A 19,691-nucleotide genomic window follows, 5' to 3' on the forward strand; every position below is an offset into this window, starting at 1 on the left:
CAGGACAAGAGGGAATGGCCTCAAGCTCCGCCAGGGGAGGTTTAGGCTGAACACTAGGAAAAAATTCTTCACAGAAAGGGTCATTGGGCACTGGCAGAGGCTGCCCAGGGAGGTGGTTGATTCACCTTCCCTGGAGGTGTTTAAGGCACGGGTGGAAGAGGTGCTGAGGGGCATGGTTTAGTGTTTGATAGGAATGGTTGGACTCGATGATCCGGTGGGTCTTTCCCAACCTGGTGATTCTACGATTCTGTGATACCCCTCCAACCATTGCCAAGCAGGAATGAGGACGAGGGCCTTTCGCCTTTCGCCAGGGGTGCGAAGGCGAACTCTCGGGCCAGGAGGGAGGCGCCGGGCCCTCGAGGGGTGGGGAGAGCCGGGGAGGGCGGGCGAGGCGCAGCCGGCTCCGAGCCAGCCCGGCCCGCACGATGCGCGGCGAGGCCAGTGCCAGGCGCGGCACCGCCGAGAGTCCCCGCGGGGCTGCCCCGCGTCTCCCGGGACGGGGCGGCTGCTCCTCCTCCTCCTTCTCCTCCTCCTCCCGCCGCCGCCGGTGCCGGGGCAGCCGGAGGGCGCCCGGCGGGACGGGTCCCGCTCCATCATGTGAGTTGGCGGCTCTGCCCCCTCCGCCCCGCCCTGCGCTGCCCTCTCCCGCACCATGAGCGGCGGCGGTGCGGGGCGGCGCCCACCGCGGAGACAGGTAGAGAGCGGGCGGCTCCTCCGCCTCCTCCCCTGCCTCGTCCTCCTCTGCGGCGCCCGGGTCGCGGCGCTCGCCGATTTCTCAGGTAACGGGGGCGTCCGACCCGAGCTATAAATCCCACGATTCCCGTGCGAGGGCGTCGAGGTGCGGGGCGGGCGGCGGCTCCGGCGGCGCATCCTCCTGCGGGAGGGAGGGAGGATGGATGGAGGGGGGGGTGGGCGGTGGTACCCGGGGACCCCCGGGCCGGGGGTGCGATGCTCCGAGAGCTCCAGGAGCGTCGCATCCCGAAGCCGGGACGCCGTCCTGTCCCCGGGGAGCGGGGGAGCGCGGTTCCCGTAGGGAAGGAGGCGAAGAGAGGGTTAAGCGCTTCCAAAAAGGGCTCAGGTGGGAAGGGGCGTGAAGGGCTCGGAGCTGGCGGCTTCTTCTCGGCTGCGCGTGAATCGGCGAAGGGCCTGACGAGAAGTGCGTGGAAGTCCCTGGAAGGATTCCCACTTTCTCCTGGAGACTTGGAGCCGGGCCCTGAGTGCACCGCCCTGGGCTCCGATGGCCACAACAAACGCTGCGTCTCTCTCCGGTATCCCGGGGGCGGCGGGAGCCCCTCCCGAGCCAGCAGGGCACCGGTTCTCGTCCAGAAACCACACACGGGACCACCGGGAGGGGGCTGTGTCCGTGCGGAGCGAAACCGGACACATGTCTCTGTTTCCAGCAGAACGAAGCCGCGATCTTTCTTCTCTCTTGGAGAGGGCTGCGGGCTTGTAGCTTTCCCCGTGCTCCAGGACATCTCTCTGCGGCTGGGAAGCCCCTTAGAGGAGCGGTTGCTCTCCTCTCCCTATTTCTCAATAGGCGCTGCGTATTCCTGGCAGTTGCAGGCGTAAGGAGCTGCCTCTAGGGCAGAAAGAAAACCTTTCTCTTAATGAACGGAGCAGAACTTTCCAAAACCCAGTCGAGTGCATCACTACTAAGTTAGTATATAATAGTCCAAATGTGTTGTTATGCATATTAACATCATTTGTATTAATACCGTTCAAAATGCTGGTTCTATAGAAGCTATTTTCTCAGCAACGGGATAGAATCTGCAATTTTATTATTGCATCCACTTCTGTAAGCCTGGACATTTCTAAGCAAGCAAACACCAAATTTAGAAACTAGAATTATATACTTGAATAAACTACATTTCACCTATTAGATTAATTTCACATGTAAGAGGCTCTTAGATGTTTGATATCTCATTCTTTAGTTTTTTTTTCCTTAACTGCTGGCTTGTAGATGTTAGTTTTGGAATCACATTCTAGTTATCCACAAGAAAATAAAATAAACGTACAATTTTTCCCTTTCAAATAGCCGCTAAGATAAAAAAAAAATCTCTCTAGGTTATCTGGGAAAGTTCCTCTCACAAAAGTCCATTCACTTTTCAAATGAAGTTATTTAGATAAGGTTATCCAAGATACATTTCAGAAGTACAGCTGTATTCAGTATTCATTGTGCACTGAACTTTCTGAACAGGTAGAATGACCAAAGAAAAAAAACATCTCTGTCTCACCCCAGGGATCAGCATTAAAAATGTCAGGCAGACAATTCAGCAAATAAGATGTAGAAAAGAAAATCAGGCTCCAAAGTTCTTGCCAGACTGGGAAGTTTCCAGGCCAACAAATTCTGCTCACATTTTTTTAAATTATTATTTATTTTTTTTTAATATGGAGATTTAATCTAGAATGACAGAAAAGACCAAAATGTTGCTGGAACCTTTTCAGAAAAGGTATACAGAGCACATGGAGTAGTTTTTAAGCCGCTTCAAAAGTAGGTGCTGCGGGCAAGGAACTGTTAGACGTAAGACGACACCTTGCAGTGCCATCACCAGTCTGTGTTAATACCTGTTAGAGAGTTCCAACAGCAGCTTCAAGCTGAGCTTCTAGAGTTGCTGAAGTTCCTGATCTGCTCCTTCCCTTAGCAGGAACAGCGACTTGATTTTCATAAGCTCTGTTGAATTTACATGAAAACAAATCTGCCCCCTTTAAAGGCGCAGTGTCTGTGCAGGCACCTCCTGGGGGATCATTCTGAGAGATGAGGAGACAGACTTGGCTCCCCCTGCTTTCCCCATCACTACACTTTCACTCTTCTGGGAAGGGTCAGGTCTAACCCTGCCCTTCTGAGGGTAAAGCTTCTGGGCAGCAGGTTACAGGTTTCCATGTGCTGCTCATGTCATAGCGAAAGGAACCGACATCTGCACCTGGAATGTGTTCTGCACGATTTTATCTGGCCCTGGGAATTTAGGAGTGCACAGAGAACTGGAAGGCCAGATGCTTACACTTTTCCTCCTTTTTCACAGCTCTCAGGCTCTTAGATTATCAGGTACATACTTTTTGGGGTCCATTGCCTTTTCTGCTCGGTGTTTCCAGCTTCAGATCTCTACCTCAGCAGCCCAGACTGTTCCTCTGTCCTTCCTCCCTCCAATTCTGACAGCTTGCTGTAACCACTTCCCCAGACTGCTGTCAGATTGCAAGAATTGCACGTGTAATCTTTGTTGTTCTCTTTCTGTTTGTATTGAATTGTGCAATTCTAACCTGCCCAGAGTCCATGTGTTAACCACAAGACCTAGCTGCTAGCTTGTGCCAGCAACTAAGATGACCCCTTTCAGGTTTGGAAAGGGAAGCAGGGGACAGTGTACCTGGATAGTGAAGGGTTATTGTTTTTTGGGGTTATTCTTTTTTTTTTTTTTAATGTTTGACCTGTATTTATTTCCCCATTTAGAAATCTGTCATCTTTTCTTATGGATCACTTCACAGAAGCAGTGAAACTAGTACAGTATTTATCCTTCTCTTTTCATAAGACAGAGGTTGGCAGCTCTGGCTGCGAGTAGAGTCTCTTTATTTGGTTATTGCAGGTCAGTTGCTATTGTGGACTTGCTATCACTCTTGTGCTTATAGGATATAGGGTTGCAGATTCTTGTTCTCATATATTTCTCAGTCCAGCTTTTAATTATGACAAAAAGTTGTTGGTGTTTTTGGTAGGTTTTTGTGAGACATTTCTTCACTGTGTAATAATATTTTGTGAATTGGTATGTGAATTGGTGTTTTCTAGGGAGAAGAATGTTCTGAAACAGGATTCCAGCTGCAGTTCTAAATTAAACTCTGTGAGGAGGGCTCAGTGTTAGTAAGGAAAATTAGCTTCTCCTTTTAATAACAGCAGGTATTGGAGGTAAAGTACTGTTGATATACAAAATACTTAAAGATCTACATAATCTATTCTTCTCTAGCAGTTTTGTGCCAAGAAAGAATATATTCATTAATTGCATTGGTTGTTGAAAGTAATGACTTGTTCCGAGGTCTGTAGTCCTCTATCTGATTAATTTTTAAAAGTGGAATCCAAGTGTTTATGCCCAAAATTGAAACCAAAAGCTGAAGGTTTGTAGGAAGAGATTTAATCCTTAGATCTTCATGCATCTTGGTTTGATCCTACAGCTAGAATTTTTTTTTCCCTTAATGCCTGCTCTTCAAAACACATCTAAAATACCTTTTCACCAAAATATTTGTTCATATCCACAGTTTCATTCCTGCTTGACAAAGGTCTATCCTCACATAGTTTTTCTCAGTGCTCACTTTCAACTTAACATATTTGAGATCAGGTCCCAGTCCAGAAGATTGAAGAGTGCTGTAAATTTTGCTAGTTCCTAAATACTCTGGGCTCCCAGGAGACTGTCAGAAGTGAAGATGGACACATTTTTAAAAAAATCAAGGCCTCATGACAGCTCTTTCCCCACAGCTCCTCTTGTATTTGAAGACTGGTTCCGAAAACAGGCAAAATAAGGAGTTGGCAAAACCAGCAAACTCATATATTATACTTATATACTATAGCTTATGTAGCTATACAGGTATATATAAAGGCTGACTTTCTGCTACCGCTGCTGCAGAGGGAGAGCTGCTTTTCCTGGGGATGGTGGTGTTCAGGAGTGTGTACCTTCTCAACAGCAGGAGTCACTGCTTCCTTGTCTCCCTGTCCTCCTTGCTGGCAATGGGAAAAGTGCTCTGCTCTCCCCATGGCTTTCTATCTTATCCTTGCTCATTCTCTAAATCTGCTGCAGAAGTGAACTGACCTCTTACCTGGCTGGGAACAAATTTCTTCCCTCTGGCAATATCAAGGAACACACATTCTCCCTTTCTTATTTCCCTTTCTTCTTCTTTTCTCTGTGCTACTTTGAGCTTAGGCTTTCTGCTTGAATTGGCCTCCTTTGCTCACTTCATCAGTCAATGTCCTTTTCTTTACCTTGGTCTCAGCCAGGTTTTCTGGGCAGCTTTCAAGAAACATGGCTGTAACTGAAGATCAAAAATGAAGTAACTGTGTGATTGCATAACTGAGGTGAAGAATGACTTTCTGAATGTGAACAGAAAAAGCAGAGGCTGCTTAGGTAGAAACTTTTAATCTTTGCCTGCTGGTGTCAACTTGTCTTTCTTTTTCCAGAACATTTCAGACAGGACTAGGCATTGCTTTAACTTCATAGACTTGATCCTCCGACCCAACAATAGAAAGCAAATGGATCTAATGAAAAAGCAAACCAGCTCACCCAAGAAATATAATCTGATCCCATGGGCTTTCTGCATTAAAACTTTCCATTAAGTTCTGTGGTGTTCACCCATCCCAGATTCCCCCAGGCAAAAGGAAAGCAAACAAATGCTTCGAGCAGATGCTTTGTTTGTAATAATGTGGCAGGATCAATCATGACCAGCCACAATGATGTAGAGGGATTTTTGTTGGTTTTGTGTTGGTCAGATAAAATCCTGTATAAATTTTCTTGAGTCAGTTCGTTTGACTCACTGTGGCAAATGGAGCTTGTCCTTCGACCAGAATATTTAAATAGGTGCTAAAAGTAGTGATGTCAATGATGCATTTTCTTGATACTGCCCTGGAAAAGTCAAATGTAGCATTTGATTGCTTTGTTTAAAGAAAAGATTTCATTTTAGAAACATTTTTCATTTCAGTAATATGAGAGTTAACCTCAAAAGTTTGGTTTATAGTTTCTCAGAGTGGAGTACGTTTGCATCTAGATCTTGTTCTATGAAACAGAGATGTGTGGGTCAGAAGCAAGATCTTAGTTTAGATCATAGTGCTGAGATCCAAAGTCTTGTTGCAGGCCTGTCTCTGCAGTTGTCACTGCTTTCCTGAGGAAGCATAGCTTAAGAAGTCCCATTTTAGATGTGGATTTTGCCTTCTTTTTTGTTGAATCCACTGATCAGGTTTAGTCACTGTTGTTAGAGAGGTAAAAGCTTTGGTCCTATTAAGTTCCTACACACTTCGTAAGCATAAGAAGCTAGGTCCTGCTAGCATCCTCAAGGAAGGAAACTCCCCAAAAGCTCTCCCAGAGTGAGTTAAAGTGTAGTGTGGTACTCCTACCCCTGCAGAAGATGTTGGGAAATTCAGGCACGAGCGACAAACCTGAAGGAAACCTGACTTCCTGAACTCCACTGCTCAGAGGCCAACATGTTTGAGTCTATCTTTCAGATTCTTACACCTTTGGGGCAGGAACTCTTTGTCCTCACTTTACGGATTGCTGGGACCTGACACATCAGGTGTTATTTCTGTTCAAACTAAATAGCACGGATTAGCTCCCTCTTGTCTTCCTATTCCATCTGGTGCCAAAGCACTTTCTAGTAAGACAGAGCTTCCACAAAGTTTTCTGCTTTATTAGAGAAAGGGGTTACAGACCTGTTCCAATTTGATGGAAGTGTCCCCAGACAAAGAAAGCACTGTCTGATCGGTCACCAGTTATCAGAATTCTGTCATCTGCCAACCATAATCTACAATTAAAATTGAAATATTTTTATATATTACCAAACACAGAGAAAATAGTGTCTTAAAGGGAGCTGAAAAACAGAAGGAGGTGTGGTTGCGCCTTATTTGTGCAGCATTGGTGAGTCATTTCATCTGAATTTCTATGCATTTTAAGAGTTTTGTTTCAAAGGTCTATTGTGTGGCTTCTGGCAACAAATTAAATGCCAGTAATGTTTGGCTCTTAATTTAGAATTAATTTTAAAACATCACTCATAATGTAAGACCTGATTGAAAGCCTATGGTCACTGGAGGGATTCCTAAGGATTTCACTGGGCTTTGGATCAGGGTCTCAGTCCACAAATATTTGTTTATTTTCTTTTGTTGTATTTATTCTTGGATGGGAAAACAAGCATTAATTTTTCAGAATAATTTTTCAATTTTGAACTTTTGATTTCTTCAGGCTGTAACCGGGTTGGGGGCAATGAAATGTTGTTGTAAAGAAAATCATCAGGCTGCGAGGGTGAGGTGGGATTTTTTTTGGTTTTCTGGCTTGGACTGTAAGCAGTAAGCCATCATAACCCTGCAGATCTGTGAGTTGCTAGAGGATGGACTTAGTGATTCAGTAAGCAAATTCCCTGATGTCGTATTTATTTGATTTTTTTTAAGTGTGAAATATAAATATGGATACAAAAAAATTGCTGTTTGAGTCAGAGTTCTGTTTGCAAAACAAAAGCTCTATTTTGGTTTCTGAGGAACCGGCAATGAACAGCCCTCCACCCCCCCCAAGTCTGCATGGACATTCAAGCTCATAAATCCAAGTTTTCAAAGAAAAGTTTTTCTCTAGGCCCTGAGGTTCTCCTGCTTGCAGTCTTTGAGAAGATTATAACTTTGCTGTCTCTTGGGTGTAGTGATTCACTCGTTCTGTCTCCAGAAGCAGTTGCCACCTGCTGAGCCTTTCTCTTGTTATTTCTGGTTAATGGCACTAGAAGAGGCTACTCTCTCTCCAATCAAAATATTTTTTTGGCAAGGGCAGAAAAGGGCCTCACAGTCGCTCTTTACAGTGTTGTACCTCTTGTCAGCATCTTAGAATTGGAGGGAGAAAATCTCATTTTCTACTATAATACTCCCATATAAAGTCCCAGGACAAGTATTTGCCTCTGTGGCTTCATGGAATAGTTGATAGAAGTATGACTGACTGCAGCATGGAATTTACTACAGACCAGAAACTTTGAGCATCAGTAGTAGTTTACCTTTTCCTAACAAGAGAAGGGAAGAAGAAAATAGGAAGTGAGTGAGAAAAAGGAAGTGCATAGGGATCTCTCCAGTTTCCTCAAAAAGCCATTGGGATACAACAGAGAAAAAAGCATTACTCCTAGGAAACAACACAAGGGAATGAGAAACTGTAAATCTGAAGGAAGCAGAGAATAGCTGTGGGAGGATATGAAAGAGAGAATAGGCATCTAGTCAGTGAGTGTAGTGCACTAAAGTTTGAATGAGGTTTTACGCTGAATTATCTGCTGGTTACCTGGGTCCTTTCTCTGGCTTAAATGATAACCAAGCTCTTGCTTAATTTGACACTCAAATTTAGCAGACAGTAGGAGTTAGTTTCAATAAGATAGTTAGGATCCACATTATGATCTATGAGATGTGTCTGTGAGAAGAAAAAAATCAAAGAAGACAATTCGCTTAGGAAAGAGCACATGTTGATAAAGCAGTTCGTGGAAAACCTGGCTGATGACTTCATCAGCGATGCCTGCTTTAATTGTCATACTATCTCATAAGCATTTTCACTTTTAACTTCTTTCTTATGGAAGACTTAATCCTTCATCTGTCATTAAGACCAGTGAAAACAAATTACTCCATTAGCAATAGGCTGATTAACTCTCCAGCATATGAAGTCTGACACAAATAACCCAAGATTAACCCTATAGCTCGCAAACCAAGAGTGGGAGGGAAGAAACAAAGAGCAGTTTATAGAACATGTTCTAACCTGTCACAGCAAGACAAGGCTCAACTCTATCGCTTCACTCAGTACCAGTGGACACATGTTCAAATATAGATGTTTTCTAACCCTCGGTTGGAAAATGCCGGTGTGCAAGAGTCAACAGCAAGTTAACATCAAGTTTCTTGTGAAACTGAAGAAATCTGTGATGGAGACTTTCCAGTTATTGACTGAGGCTGACAGTCAAGAGAACCCAAAGATCCAGTTAGTGCCAAAAGGAACCCATTTTTTGTTAGTAGAAGATGTGAAAGCAAAACTGACGGAGGTCCTCAACAGCCTTTCAGAAAATGATCTGCGGATTACTTTGAACTACTTTGAACATTGGCAGCATCATGTGCAGCTGTGTGTGTCAACTCAGAATGGAACTATTTTGAAGGTGATCGTAGTTGATGAGTTACAGGCACAGTCTTGGGGGTTTTGTGTCAGACCTCCTAAATACGCCATCTCTTCAGCAGTACGTTGACTTTTAGCATCAGTCAATTAGATTGAGTTGGAAGTGACAGTTTTTACCTTGACCTGTCAGATCAGGCTTCAGTTCTCATGAAACTTGTAGGAACTTTATTTCCTTGAGTCCTGTAGTCCTCAAGTTTGAAACGGGCCATTGAGCTTAAAAGTTGTTGAGTAAGGGAATAGCAGATAGATAGAGATCATGATCTCATAAGATTCATCTCCTTTAGAAATGGCCAACTGAACACTCTCAAGGACTGAACCAAAGAAAATCAACAGCTTTGCATGCTTGGAAACCGAACTAAATATTTGGAAATTGGAAGGTTTTTTTATTATCACTAGCTTATAAGTGAAACTAGATTACCACTAGTTTTTCCTAGTGAATATCTATGTCCACATCAAAAAGGTTTCAATAACATAAAAATTACAGTGATTATGCAAAAATTATTTTCCTTACATGCCAAATCAGCTTTTCATGCCCTCTCACACAGTACAAGAAAAAGGATGAAGTTCATAGGATAGCACTCACTTACAAAGGCTGTGAGTGTTGAAAGGAATAGTGGAAAAAAAGCACACTGAAAAAAAAAACCAGTGGAGGGAAATCAAATCAAAATAGTGACTGTGCAAGAAAATATATAATAAGCGAGTATGGATTTTTGTGTGTGTCTGCTGAGTGAAGCTGTTATGCTTATTACTGAACGATTTGTAGAATGAACAGTGCTTCTGCCTAAGGGTATGTCTTACTGATAAAAGACTGTAAAACCAAGTCTGGCTAGTGTGACTCACACAGTATGCTCACGAGGCACTTGGGTGAAAGAGTAAAATGATAGGTCAAGAATAGCATTGTGAATTTTAGAAGCAGTGTCTTTCCTGGATAACATTTTGCCCTCTGTCACAATTTCTAATGCTAAAAAAGAGCTACCACAGAAAGAACTTGCAGGCAACTGAGGTAAGAGACTAGAGAGAATTACGAGAAGCAGATCTGTGCTTCTGTGAATGGAGCCAAACAGGCGCTGTCATATCCACACACACAGCCTGGCTCTGAAAGCAGTGATTATGCAGTAACACTGAGCAGCATGGTTTGTGGCGTAGCTGCCTCTAAAGATCAGTGGAGGGCATGGCAGAGGGGATGGGGGAAGAAACTTAGGGGTTAATTTCTCTTCAATGCTTCCTTCACCAACCAGTGGAGATGATGTTGCTGGGAAAGTGCTGCAGCTGGATCCCAAATAAATATATAATATCAGATTGATACTTAAAATGGTGTTTGTAGTAGAGTTTATCAGCAATTCTGTTATCACCACATGAGATCTCTTCCTTCAAACTTGCCAGTCTTGCTTGTGTATTTTTAATGACTGTTGGCACAGTTCTTCATAAAACTGCAGGAACTGATGTAGATTTACTGAATGGATTAGCCTTCTGGGACTCCCACAACAATATGTGTGCTATTTCAATCTATTTTGATCTAAAATTGATTTGTATGTCTTTAAAACAAGCTAGCAAATTGCTGTGCTAGTTAAGCTAGATTGAACTAGGCACAGGAACTTATATTACTAAATCTGTATATGAAGGCCCAACGCTGAGAATCCTTGTAGGCTGTATGCTACTCCATTTCAGGCTCGAAAAATTTTGCATTGCAAAGCTGCTGTCTTGCCAAAAAGGCATTACATCAGTCAACACTGAGATTGCATTTAGTATATGGTAGGCATTAGACTCACAGCTTGAAATGCTGCTCTCTTTGATGCTTCCATATGGTAAGGCTCGTGCCAGTGCAGTGAGGCTGGACAGAATACACACTTTTCTTTTTTACTTCAGTGCTGAGAGCTGAAAAAGGACCTTAGTCCTTGTGTTAGCATCCTCCACTGTAAGAAATGAATCCCTTAAATTTAAGTACCCCATCCTGTCTTGTGCCATACACAGGAGATGTAACACGTCTTGACAGACCACGTCCAGGCTTTTTGGTAATCATATTTTGTTTTTAAACTGAAACTTTCTCAGTTCCCGGTTTTAAAGTGGTTTTAGGAGAAAAAAGAGCTTGTATTTTCCTGTCTTCAGGTTCATTGCTACGATGATTGTCATTATTGAAAGCAATTATGCCAGGAGCAAATGTTGAGTATAAAAGCTATAACCTTTTAATCTGTTTTATGCAAGGAGGTATCTATTTACAACCTTTACTCTCTTAGGCCAGTTATTTTTGTCTCTCATTGCTATTACAGTATCAGTCCTTCTTTGCAAGAAGTTATCAGTAAGGTTTAAAGCTTTGTTCCGCTGCTCAGCCTCAGTGTTTTGTGTATTTTTCTGGTGCTGTGTTTTCTTGGTTGAGTTCTTTGTCAACACAGTGGATGCTGTGACTAATTTGGCTAATTCTGGAAGAAAGGATTACGCTTGGGTTCTGCATTGGTGATTTCAGTCTCAGTAAAAAGTTACAATGAATGAGTAGTCTGGGTTATGCAGACAGTTGAGTGGGATGATACCTTCTGGCCTTCTTATCAAATGGGATCTGTTTATTGCCGTATGATTCAGGCTTAACTTCTGAGCCAGTCTGTAACATCTTGTACATCATTTTATATGCAGAGCACTGTATACATTGCTTATGAATGTGTGTCTCACATAAATGGGAAAGTTCCTAGTGGGACTTTCACACAGAAATGTAGAGATGTTATTAGGACACTGCAGAATTGCCAAGTTTTCCTAATTTAGACAATTCTCACAGTAGTTCACTTTTTTAAAAGAAAGTTTCATATTGTTTTAAAGAAGAGTGACATTTTTTATTTTTGAAAAAGGAAAGAGGAAATCTGTAGTCCTCCTCATTACAGAATAAGGCTTGGAAAAGTGGCTGCCATAGCTAAACACCACCTCCCCCTCCATCGTCCAACAACCCAGAAGACAAAGACAAAAACCCCATCATTAGATTTCAAACGTTGAGTCATCTAAGGATTTTTGTAGGGTCTGCTTAAGAGTCTGTTTTCTCAGGATAAGAAACCCAATAATTCCCAAGTCTCTGGCTTCCCAGTCCAGGTTCACACACTGGTGTGACCTCACTCCATCCACGCTGGGGTGAGCCGTGGTTGTGCTCCAGCTCTCCTGTGCCCTGCTTTACAGGGGAAGGGAATCTCCTCATGCTGGCCAGAGAGGCTCTAGTGAGTACTTCCCATGCACTTAGGGGACCAGGACTTAGAGATGTGTTGTAGTTCAGGCACAGCATCTTGCTCCCATAATTAGATATCTTCTCAGAATTCACAACTGACAGATATCGATCGATTAAACAAATACAAAATGAGAGATTCCGAACAACAAATAGTGCCCTGAAGTGGCTGTAGCCCAGGCAGTGTGCTGGGCTGGTGCCTGAAAGTGACACAATCCTGCTGTCTCATTTGGATGGTGACACAGCCCTGCTGTCTATCTTGGATGACCTGATTTAATTGTGCCAGTTCAGAGAAATGCAGAAAAGGAAACGTGCTTCAGAAAGAGTGACAGACCCATTCAATGGTTACAATGCCCCCTCTCCTGATAATCATGGCTGTTATTAATTGTAGAGATAAGAACATATTTTTCCCCTAGCCTTACATTGTTGTTTGTCTAAATTTGCTGCCCCAAGGGGAAGTGTGTTTCTGTACAGAATTTGGTAAACAAAATAGGGATTTTCATGGTCTTAAGAAGATGAAGCTTTCTACCAGGCTGATTACACAGCCATGCTGCCCAGGGGAAGATGGAAAGCAACTGGAAACTGCTCCCTCCTGTGCAAGCACCACTCTGAGACCAAGACAAGAGGTGGAAACTGCTGAGAAAACTTTATTCCCTTACTGAGCACAGGGCTGGCAGTGCCCCGGTGTGTGAAGAGAGGCAGCATGAGGAGAGGAGAGAAGCAAGAGTTTTTCAAGGAGGAAAAAGAAGAAATCATGACTTTTCCAGTGCAAATTCTTTCTCAGCATGGGCTGTAAGCTGCCCAGCCAGCACCACTCCTCACAAAGGGCCGACTGCTCCACCTGCCTCTATGTAATCTGTGTGTTTAGTAATAAAAAATGCAGGTTTTATGTGGTCTGCCATGTGAGACGAGCAATTTGGATACTAGTACGTCACCACTTCTCTTATCAGAGAACATTAGGTTTCAGCCAATTTCCATTACTATTTTTATCCTTTATTGTGTGCAAATACAGAAGTATTTTAATAGCAGAGTCACTTTAAATGCTACTTGCAAGACTGGAGAGCATGATGTCTTATTTTCACCTGTCCATCTAATGCTGTTTTTACAAGTGAACCATATTTTTTATATGGAGTCAGAGCAAGTTGCTTATAAAAGCGTTTTTTAAAGGATTGAATAGTTGCAATTGTTGGAGAAAGGTGCTTAGAAGCTGAATTAGGAATTTGCAGGATCAAAGTAGCAGTTAAGATGCCAGGGAACTCATCCAAATCACAACATAGCTGATACTCTTTAGGGAATACTGGGCTGTTTTGTATACAGCACTCTTGGCTCTGAGTAACTTAAAACCTGAAGAATTGAAATGATTACAAATATCGGGCTACATCTTTCAAGGTGTTGAGTGCCCACAACTCATGTTGGGCTGAGTACACTTTTACACTGTGGCCCTTTATACTGTGATGGCACCGTCAAAGGCATCCAGGGGCAGCAAATACCACTGGAGGCCCCTTCACAGTATCAGACCGTAGCAAAGTCGCTTGGGTGCAATTGGGCAATCAGCCCATTTTCCTGGCAATACTCAGCACCTTTCAGGAGCAGCCTGACAGGAGTGGCTCTGGCGGGAGCGCTCAATTATTTGTGATCTCAATTACACAGAAAACGTAGGGATGGATTTGTTGGGTTTTTTAATTAACCTCTGAGAAGCCACAGGGATTTCTGCTAGGCTGGTGTCCTTGACATTTAGACTGCAAATACAGGGCATGAAATTCTCCCTGTCCTGATTTTAATCCCAGCATTCAGACTGAGTTCAATGAGGTGAGGAACTCGCTTACATCTCTGCTGCCCTGGAAGATGTATTTAGCTGACTCCTGTCCTCTCTTGGGCTCTATATCAGGAACAGCAAAGACAGTAGTGGAGCTGGCTTCTCCTTTCTCTAGGCTTAGTAACCGATAGGGGAGATGAATTTTCCTATCCAGTCACACAGCTGGAGATGGGAAAGGTGCCAGAGAACTGAAGTATTCTATTTTCATATCATTTACTTGGAATACTTAAGTTTCTATTTAAAAACCTTTTTAAACCTCATCTTTGGTGAAAAGTTTAAAAAGGGCAAAAAGTGCGGACATTAAATGCCATGAACAAACTCTTTTTCAGTATTTTCTTTGAGAAATTAATTTTTGCTTTAGTGATACAAAACCCATGTCATGTTAGTTTTGATCCAGTCAGCAAAACAAGAAAGTGTGTTTTTTCCCTCCATTGTACTTAACAGTAATAATGTTGCTGTCACCATAATGGGGTAAGCAAGACTTCTGAGGAGAAGATGTTAGCTTTTGTCTTTAATTAGACTAATTATTTGTTTGGAAAAGAGGCAAAGATAGAAAACTTGCAATTTTCTTTAATTAAAAAGTACTTATGTGATCATGGTCTCAGTTTTAAAACTTCTACAAACCTTTTCTCAAATCAGCAAAAGCTCTTAATGCATTCTCATTACTTAATATGTTGGGTTTGAAGAATTTTGGGTTTTCTGACATGAATGTGGATGAACTTGGTGTTCTAGAAGTTGGGGATTGATTTTAGAAAGAATTATATAGAATGTGATGCATGAATAAGAATAAGGAGTCTATTCAAAAATAATTCTTGTATGCACATTAATTAATAGTTTGGCTAGTAGTATAAGAATTAGAAAACAAATTTGCTTTGATTGTAGTATATTGGGTTGTCATAAAACTCACGGGGAAAATGTGGTTTGGGGTCTAATTTACATGTTTTTATGGATGAGGGTTGAAGAAGGATATTGCTTCATTCGTAGACTAGTCTTTTGCATCCTTTATCTCTCCTGTCCCTCACGAGTCTTCTTCCCCTTCACCTGCAAACCTTTTCTGCTTAAAGATAGTTTTCAGTTAAACGTGACGGAGTGGTAGAGATATCAAATCTTTGGAAGCGTAGGTAAGGAAAGTCTTTGAATTAAATTACCCCTAAGAATTTCCCATCACAAGCACTAATTTGTAATGGTTAGAGATAGGCAGCCTGCATGTTTTCATTAAAGTATTCTACAGAACAGAGAGAAGGGTTGTAGGAGATTAAATTTATAACTGTCCACAGTAATAACAGAAATCTTGGCTAACGAGACAATACATGATGAAATACAAACCGCAAAACCAGCTATCTTTAGCTCTTCTGCTCATGGACTTAATTATTAGAAGATGCAAATGAAGGGTACAGATGAAGAGCTGCATATAGATCCTACCTCTATCTCCTGGTAACACCAACAAACTCTCTAGCAAACAGAAACTTCTGTGTATCTTTCTTCTGGGTTTCTGTCTAGCACCTGTGGTGTCCTGCAGTTGTGGACCACCTTTCCTCTGTTATCCTAGCATCTGATACAACGATGCAGAGGTAATTATTTCAGTTATCGCTTGTGTGAAACACAACTGCCTAGGAGCCCAGAAGTGCAAAGCATCATTTTAAGACAAGGTAGAAGGAGTACCTTAGCCAGCTGGAATGCAAGAGTCTAGCCTGCAAGACCAACTTTTGCAAACACACTTTGGGATTGTTAGCAAGGGACTGAGCCCATTTATTGTCTGTGAAATGACATCTCTGACCTAGTGGCACTGCTGGAGTGCTGACAGGGCTCTGACTCACTGCCACACAACCTCTTGTTTTGCAGACCTGAGTGTTACTAGCATGTAAAGGTTGACCCATTCACAGAACCATGTGGTGTGGCAGCAGGCCATACATATAACCTTGACTACAATGCCCTTTCCAGAGACTGATTGTGGTTTTCTTATTATCTAACGAGTCATTTCCTGTACTAGTTGTAACAGAGCTGAATATTTTCTAGGTTACCTAACCAAACTTCTGCAGAATCATACTGCCTATGCCTGCGATGGGGAACATTTGAGACTGCACTGTCCTCGACATTCAACAATAAGTGTTCAGTCAGCATTTTATGGGCAAGACCACCACACGTGTAGTACTCAGGAACCTGAAACCAGGATGGCAGAACCCATAAACTGTGTGGCACCCACCTCTTTGCAGGTATCGCATGTTGATAAGGTTCTTAGTGCATAGAATGTTTTTGGCAGTTTCTGTGTGGTGAGCTGTGCTTGGCAACAAGTGTTTACAACATTGGTTGAAATTATATTGTGTCTATGTCAGTTTACCATCAAAAGTATTAAAACTGAAAGGATTTATCTGGCCAGCAGGATATTACCATAGGATTGTGAAAGCTTTGAAGATTTTCTTCAAAATGTTGATGAGCCTTGCTTTGGAAACCTAGTTTTCAAAGTTCCTTGAGATGATAAATTCCCTTCTAATCAAGGGCTGGTCATGACAAATAAAGCAGATCAGCCTTAATTCATCCCACAGGCCTTCCTTGTCCCTGGGAGAGGATACAAACATTGGACAGAGCTGGGTTACAAATCCACTAAATAAGATGGCGTTCTGTTTGGTGTCTGGCTAGTTCCGTGCCTGTCTTCACTCACTGAAAAGGCACCTTGCCAGCTAAACAGCAGGCCCTGAGCGCTTCTGCGGATATCTGTGTTTCCATGAATACATGATTTGTATCGGTAATGTCCTATGGTTTGTTTGCTGGGCTCGCTTAAGTATAACTTAAAATGATTCATACTTCATAAAGTATTACTTTCTGCTGTGGAGACTTTTGTGACAGGGCTTAGAAGGTGTGACTTACACTGCTGTCAAAGGCTTGTTTCATCATAGTGAAAATGCCCAGTATTAGGCCAAATTCAGTAAGTCATTGCAAAAATGAGTAGTCAGTGGAATCTAAATACGTTCCGTTGGTGAAGCTGTTGTAAATGCTCTACAGAAGCTTTGATAAAGCTTGCAACATTTCTGCTTGATGGCAGGGAATGTCTGTTCCCACCACTAGTGAGATGAAGAGTTTTACAGAGTGGTTTGGTGGTTAATATCCTGTCTCCAGAAACAATCTTAGGGCAGTTTTATAAGTGTGGCTTGCCCATGCTGTACTGCGACTTGTAAAGACGTTCCAGACATGACCCATGGGCCATGTGAAAGTACATCTCTCCGCCAAAAACAGTAGGCCAGATGCATCCTTGATGTCATTTTACTGACTACAGTGAAGTGACACCAATGGTTATTTTGGGCTTGTGAGTGTCTTTGTGAGGTCTCCATGGGCAGTTTTTTCCCCTTGAATGTAATAAACACAGCGTGGGATAAAAGTTGTGTAAACTAGCATCATCATTCAGGCATTGCCACTGATCAAAGGCATGAAAGCATGTTGACGAGGCCACAAACATGCGAGATACAAATGCTCTGCATCTTAGGGAGTTCCGGCTCTGTCAAGGAGAAGAGACACATCCTGTAAACTGATTTCTTAGAAAAGAGCACCAGTGCTCTCATTCCTCTTCCCTTCCCTTTGGAAGTGCATCTGCAGTCTGCGTAATTGGGCGTGATGCTGCCCTGCAGCCGAGAGGAAGCATAACGGGCATTTTTTACAGTGATCTATTAAAAGGATTACTGCAAAATTAGATCTGTGTCAAGATGCTAATGGCTCAGTGCTGTCTCATTATGAGTATCATTGCTCGCTTTTGTGTTTGTGATTTTGCACAGCAGCATGATAGAAAATGCAACTGCTGCTTGCGTTAAGTAGGAGAACAGGTAGACAGATGCACAGGAGATGATTCAGCTCAGGTGCAAACAGAAGGTTACTCAGTAGGGTACAGCATCTCCACTTGCTAAAGATGTAGCTCTGTTTCACTGGCATGTTCCAGAACAATTCCAACTAAGGAGTTATTTGTTTGACTTGCAACTCTGTAAAAGAAGAATTGACTGATAAAATAAAGTCTGCTGTGCTTTTTCTTCCCTTTTAAACTCTTGAGAGTGCACTTAATGCTTCAAGTGTTGAATGCAAGTCCTCTTCTTCTATCAACAGGAACAAAAAGGCAAGAGTTTTATGGGATCACTGCAATGTGCTGCCAATCTGTATAATTTGTACTTGGGAGGGATGGGTTCCAGGGATGACAGGAGAGATCCAGCCACTGCCAACTTTCTCAGCCTGAAAACAAGAGTGCAGCTTGTGCTATCACAGTTGTAAATTTGGGATTTGGCCTCTTGCTATGACTGAGACCCCTTCTGATGAGAAACAAGGCAAAAATTCCCATAGATTTTATGGGAGTACCTTAAACTATTAGAGAACGATATCTTAGGGTTACTCCTATAAAGAAGGGGGTGACCCAGAGACAACAGTCTCCTTATCACAGCCTGCTGTGATTTTAGCCACCAAGAATCCTGGGCACGATGCCACAGACTATTAAAAAATAATGTATAGGAAGTCCTCTCTAAACTGGGCTTTGAAGTTGAATAGGAATTTTGTAAGTACACTGCTGCATTTAAACTGAGGGAGTTTAGGTGCTTTGGCTTGTGACTGTGTTAAAAACTAGACTCAGACTCGTCTTGGGCAATGCCTTTGTATTTTCTATAGCTACAGCTCTGAAACCACTGATGAAGTGCTAACACCAATGTGAGCACTAGAACGACTGAGTCCTTTTGCTGAACTTAAGAGGGTCCACGTGACCTTTTGTATATAAGAGTTCTGACTTTTTTTATTTTCCTCCTTCTGTTCCCACTCCCAGTGAAGCAGCACAGTAAGAACTATTGATATATTGCTGGACCTAAAAATCTGAGGTAGATATGGCCTTGCAAGGATATTAAAAAGAAAAACCAAAAGAGAACAAGCAGGCATAGGATAGACAGAGACATCTGTGTTATACACTAAAACCAATTCCGGAATTGCAAGTGGCCAGGCAAGTAGATAACCGATAACATGTGTAACTGCAAGTCAGAAGTAAGTGCCCCGTAAGCTGGAGGTCCTACATATGGCTTATAGCTAAGGGTCACACAAAATCATTAGTTAGAACTCTTTCAAGCGAAGGTAATGCAGAGCATCATCAGATGGACTTAAGTGGATCGAGATGAAATGCTTAAAAAGGCATCTTTTTGAGTTACCATACTTCACCTGGGCATTACTCTTCCATAAATGCTGTCAGAAGTGCGTGAGTACGTTGAGCACATCAGTGAAGAGGCTGGAGGCTAAGCACGTTCCCACCTGCTTTGGGCTCCGCCAGGAGTCCTGGGTACTACCGAGGCTGTGGTGGCACACAGAGAGATCTGGCCAACCTGCAAGGGGCGGAGGGAAAAGCGTCAACAGCAAATTGGTAACATCCTAAGTTGCCACGGGCATCACTGTGATGAATGTGTTTCCATAAACTTGGCCATGACTCAAAGTCCGGTAGAGATGTGCCCTAAATCCAATGATGCAGATGTCTCTTAAATGTTTATAGCCAATAAGCTGTGGAGAAATTATTTCTCTCCTGTATAGAACAAAGTATAACTATGTATTCTCATTGCTGTATAGCTTCATACCTTGTTTTCAAGCCTATCCTTTTTGCCCGTTGTTCTAGAAAGTACTGGATGAATGCCAGAACCTGAGATCCTGCCAACTCCTTGTCAATAGTCGGGTTTTTGGGCCTGATCTGTGTCCAGGGACCACTAAATTACTTCTTGTCTCCTTTAAATGCAAACCTAGTAAGTAATCCACATCAGGCAAATATGATTTTGTGTGTGTTTTGTTGTTTGTTTTGATTAAAATGCCACTGCATAAGGCTTTCCTAAGT

At 42.6% G+C, this 19,691-nt stretch overlaps 1 protein-coding gene across 1 annotated transcript in view; it reads left to right on the forward strand.

Annotated features, from left to right (window-relative positions):
- Positions 1–453: 453 nt before the first annotated feature.
- The window catches only part of EVA1C (eva-1 homolog C), a 40,140-nt gene continuing 20,902 nt past the window's right edge, over positions 454–19,691 (forward strand). Inside the window, exons 1-3 of the mRNA XM_069871253.1 lie at positions 454–779; positions 15,881–16,077; positions 19,479–19,602. Of these exons, the coding sequence (XP_069727354.1) occupies positions 653–779; positions 15,881–16,077; positions 19,479–19,602 (448 nt within the window). The 5' untranslated portion in view covers positions 454–652. The remainder of the gene's footprint in view (positions 780–15,880; positions 16,078–19,478; positions 19,603–19,691) is intronic.

The sequence above is a fragment of the Phaenicophaeus curvirostris genome, chromosome 1 (genome assembly GCF_032191515.1).
Source record: "Phaenicophaeus curvirostris isolate KB17595 chromosome 1, BPBGC_Pcur_1.0, whole genome shotgun sequence".
Lineage (NCBI taxonomy): Eukaryota > Metazoa > Chordata > Aves > Cuculiformes > Cuculidae > Phaenicophaeus > Phaenicophaeus curvirostris.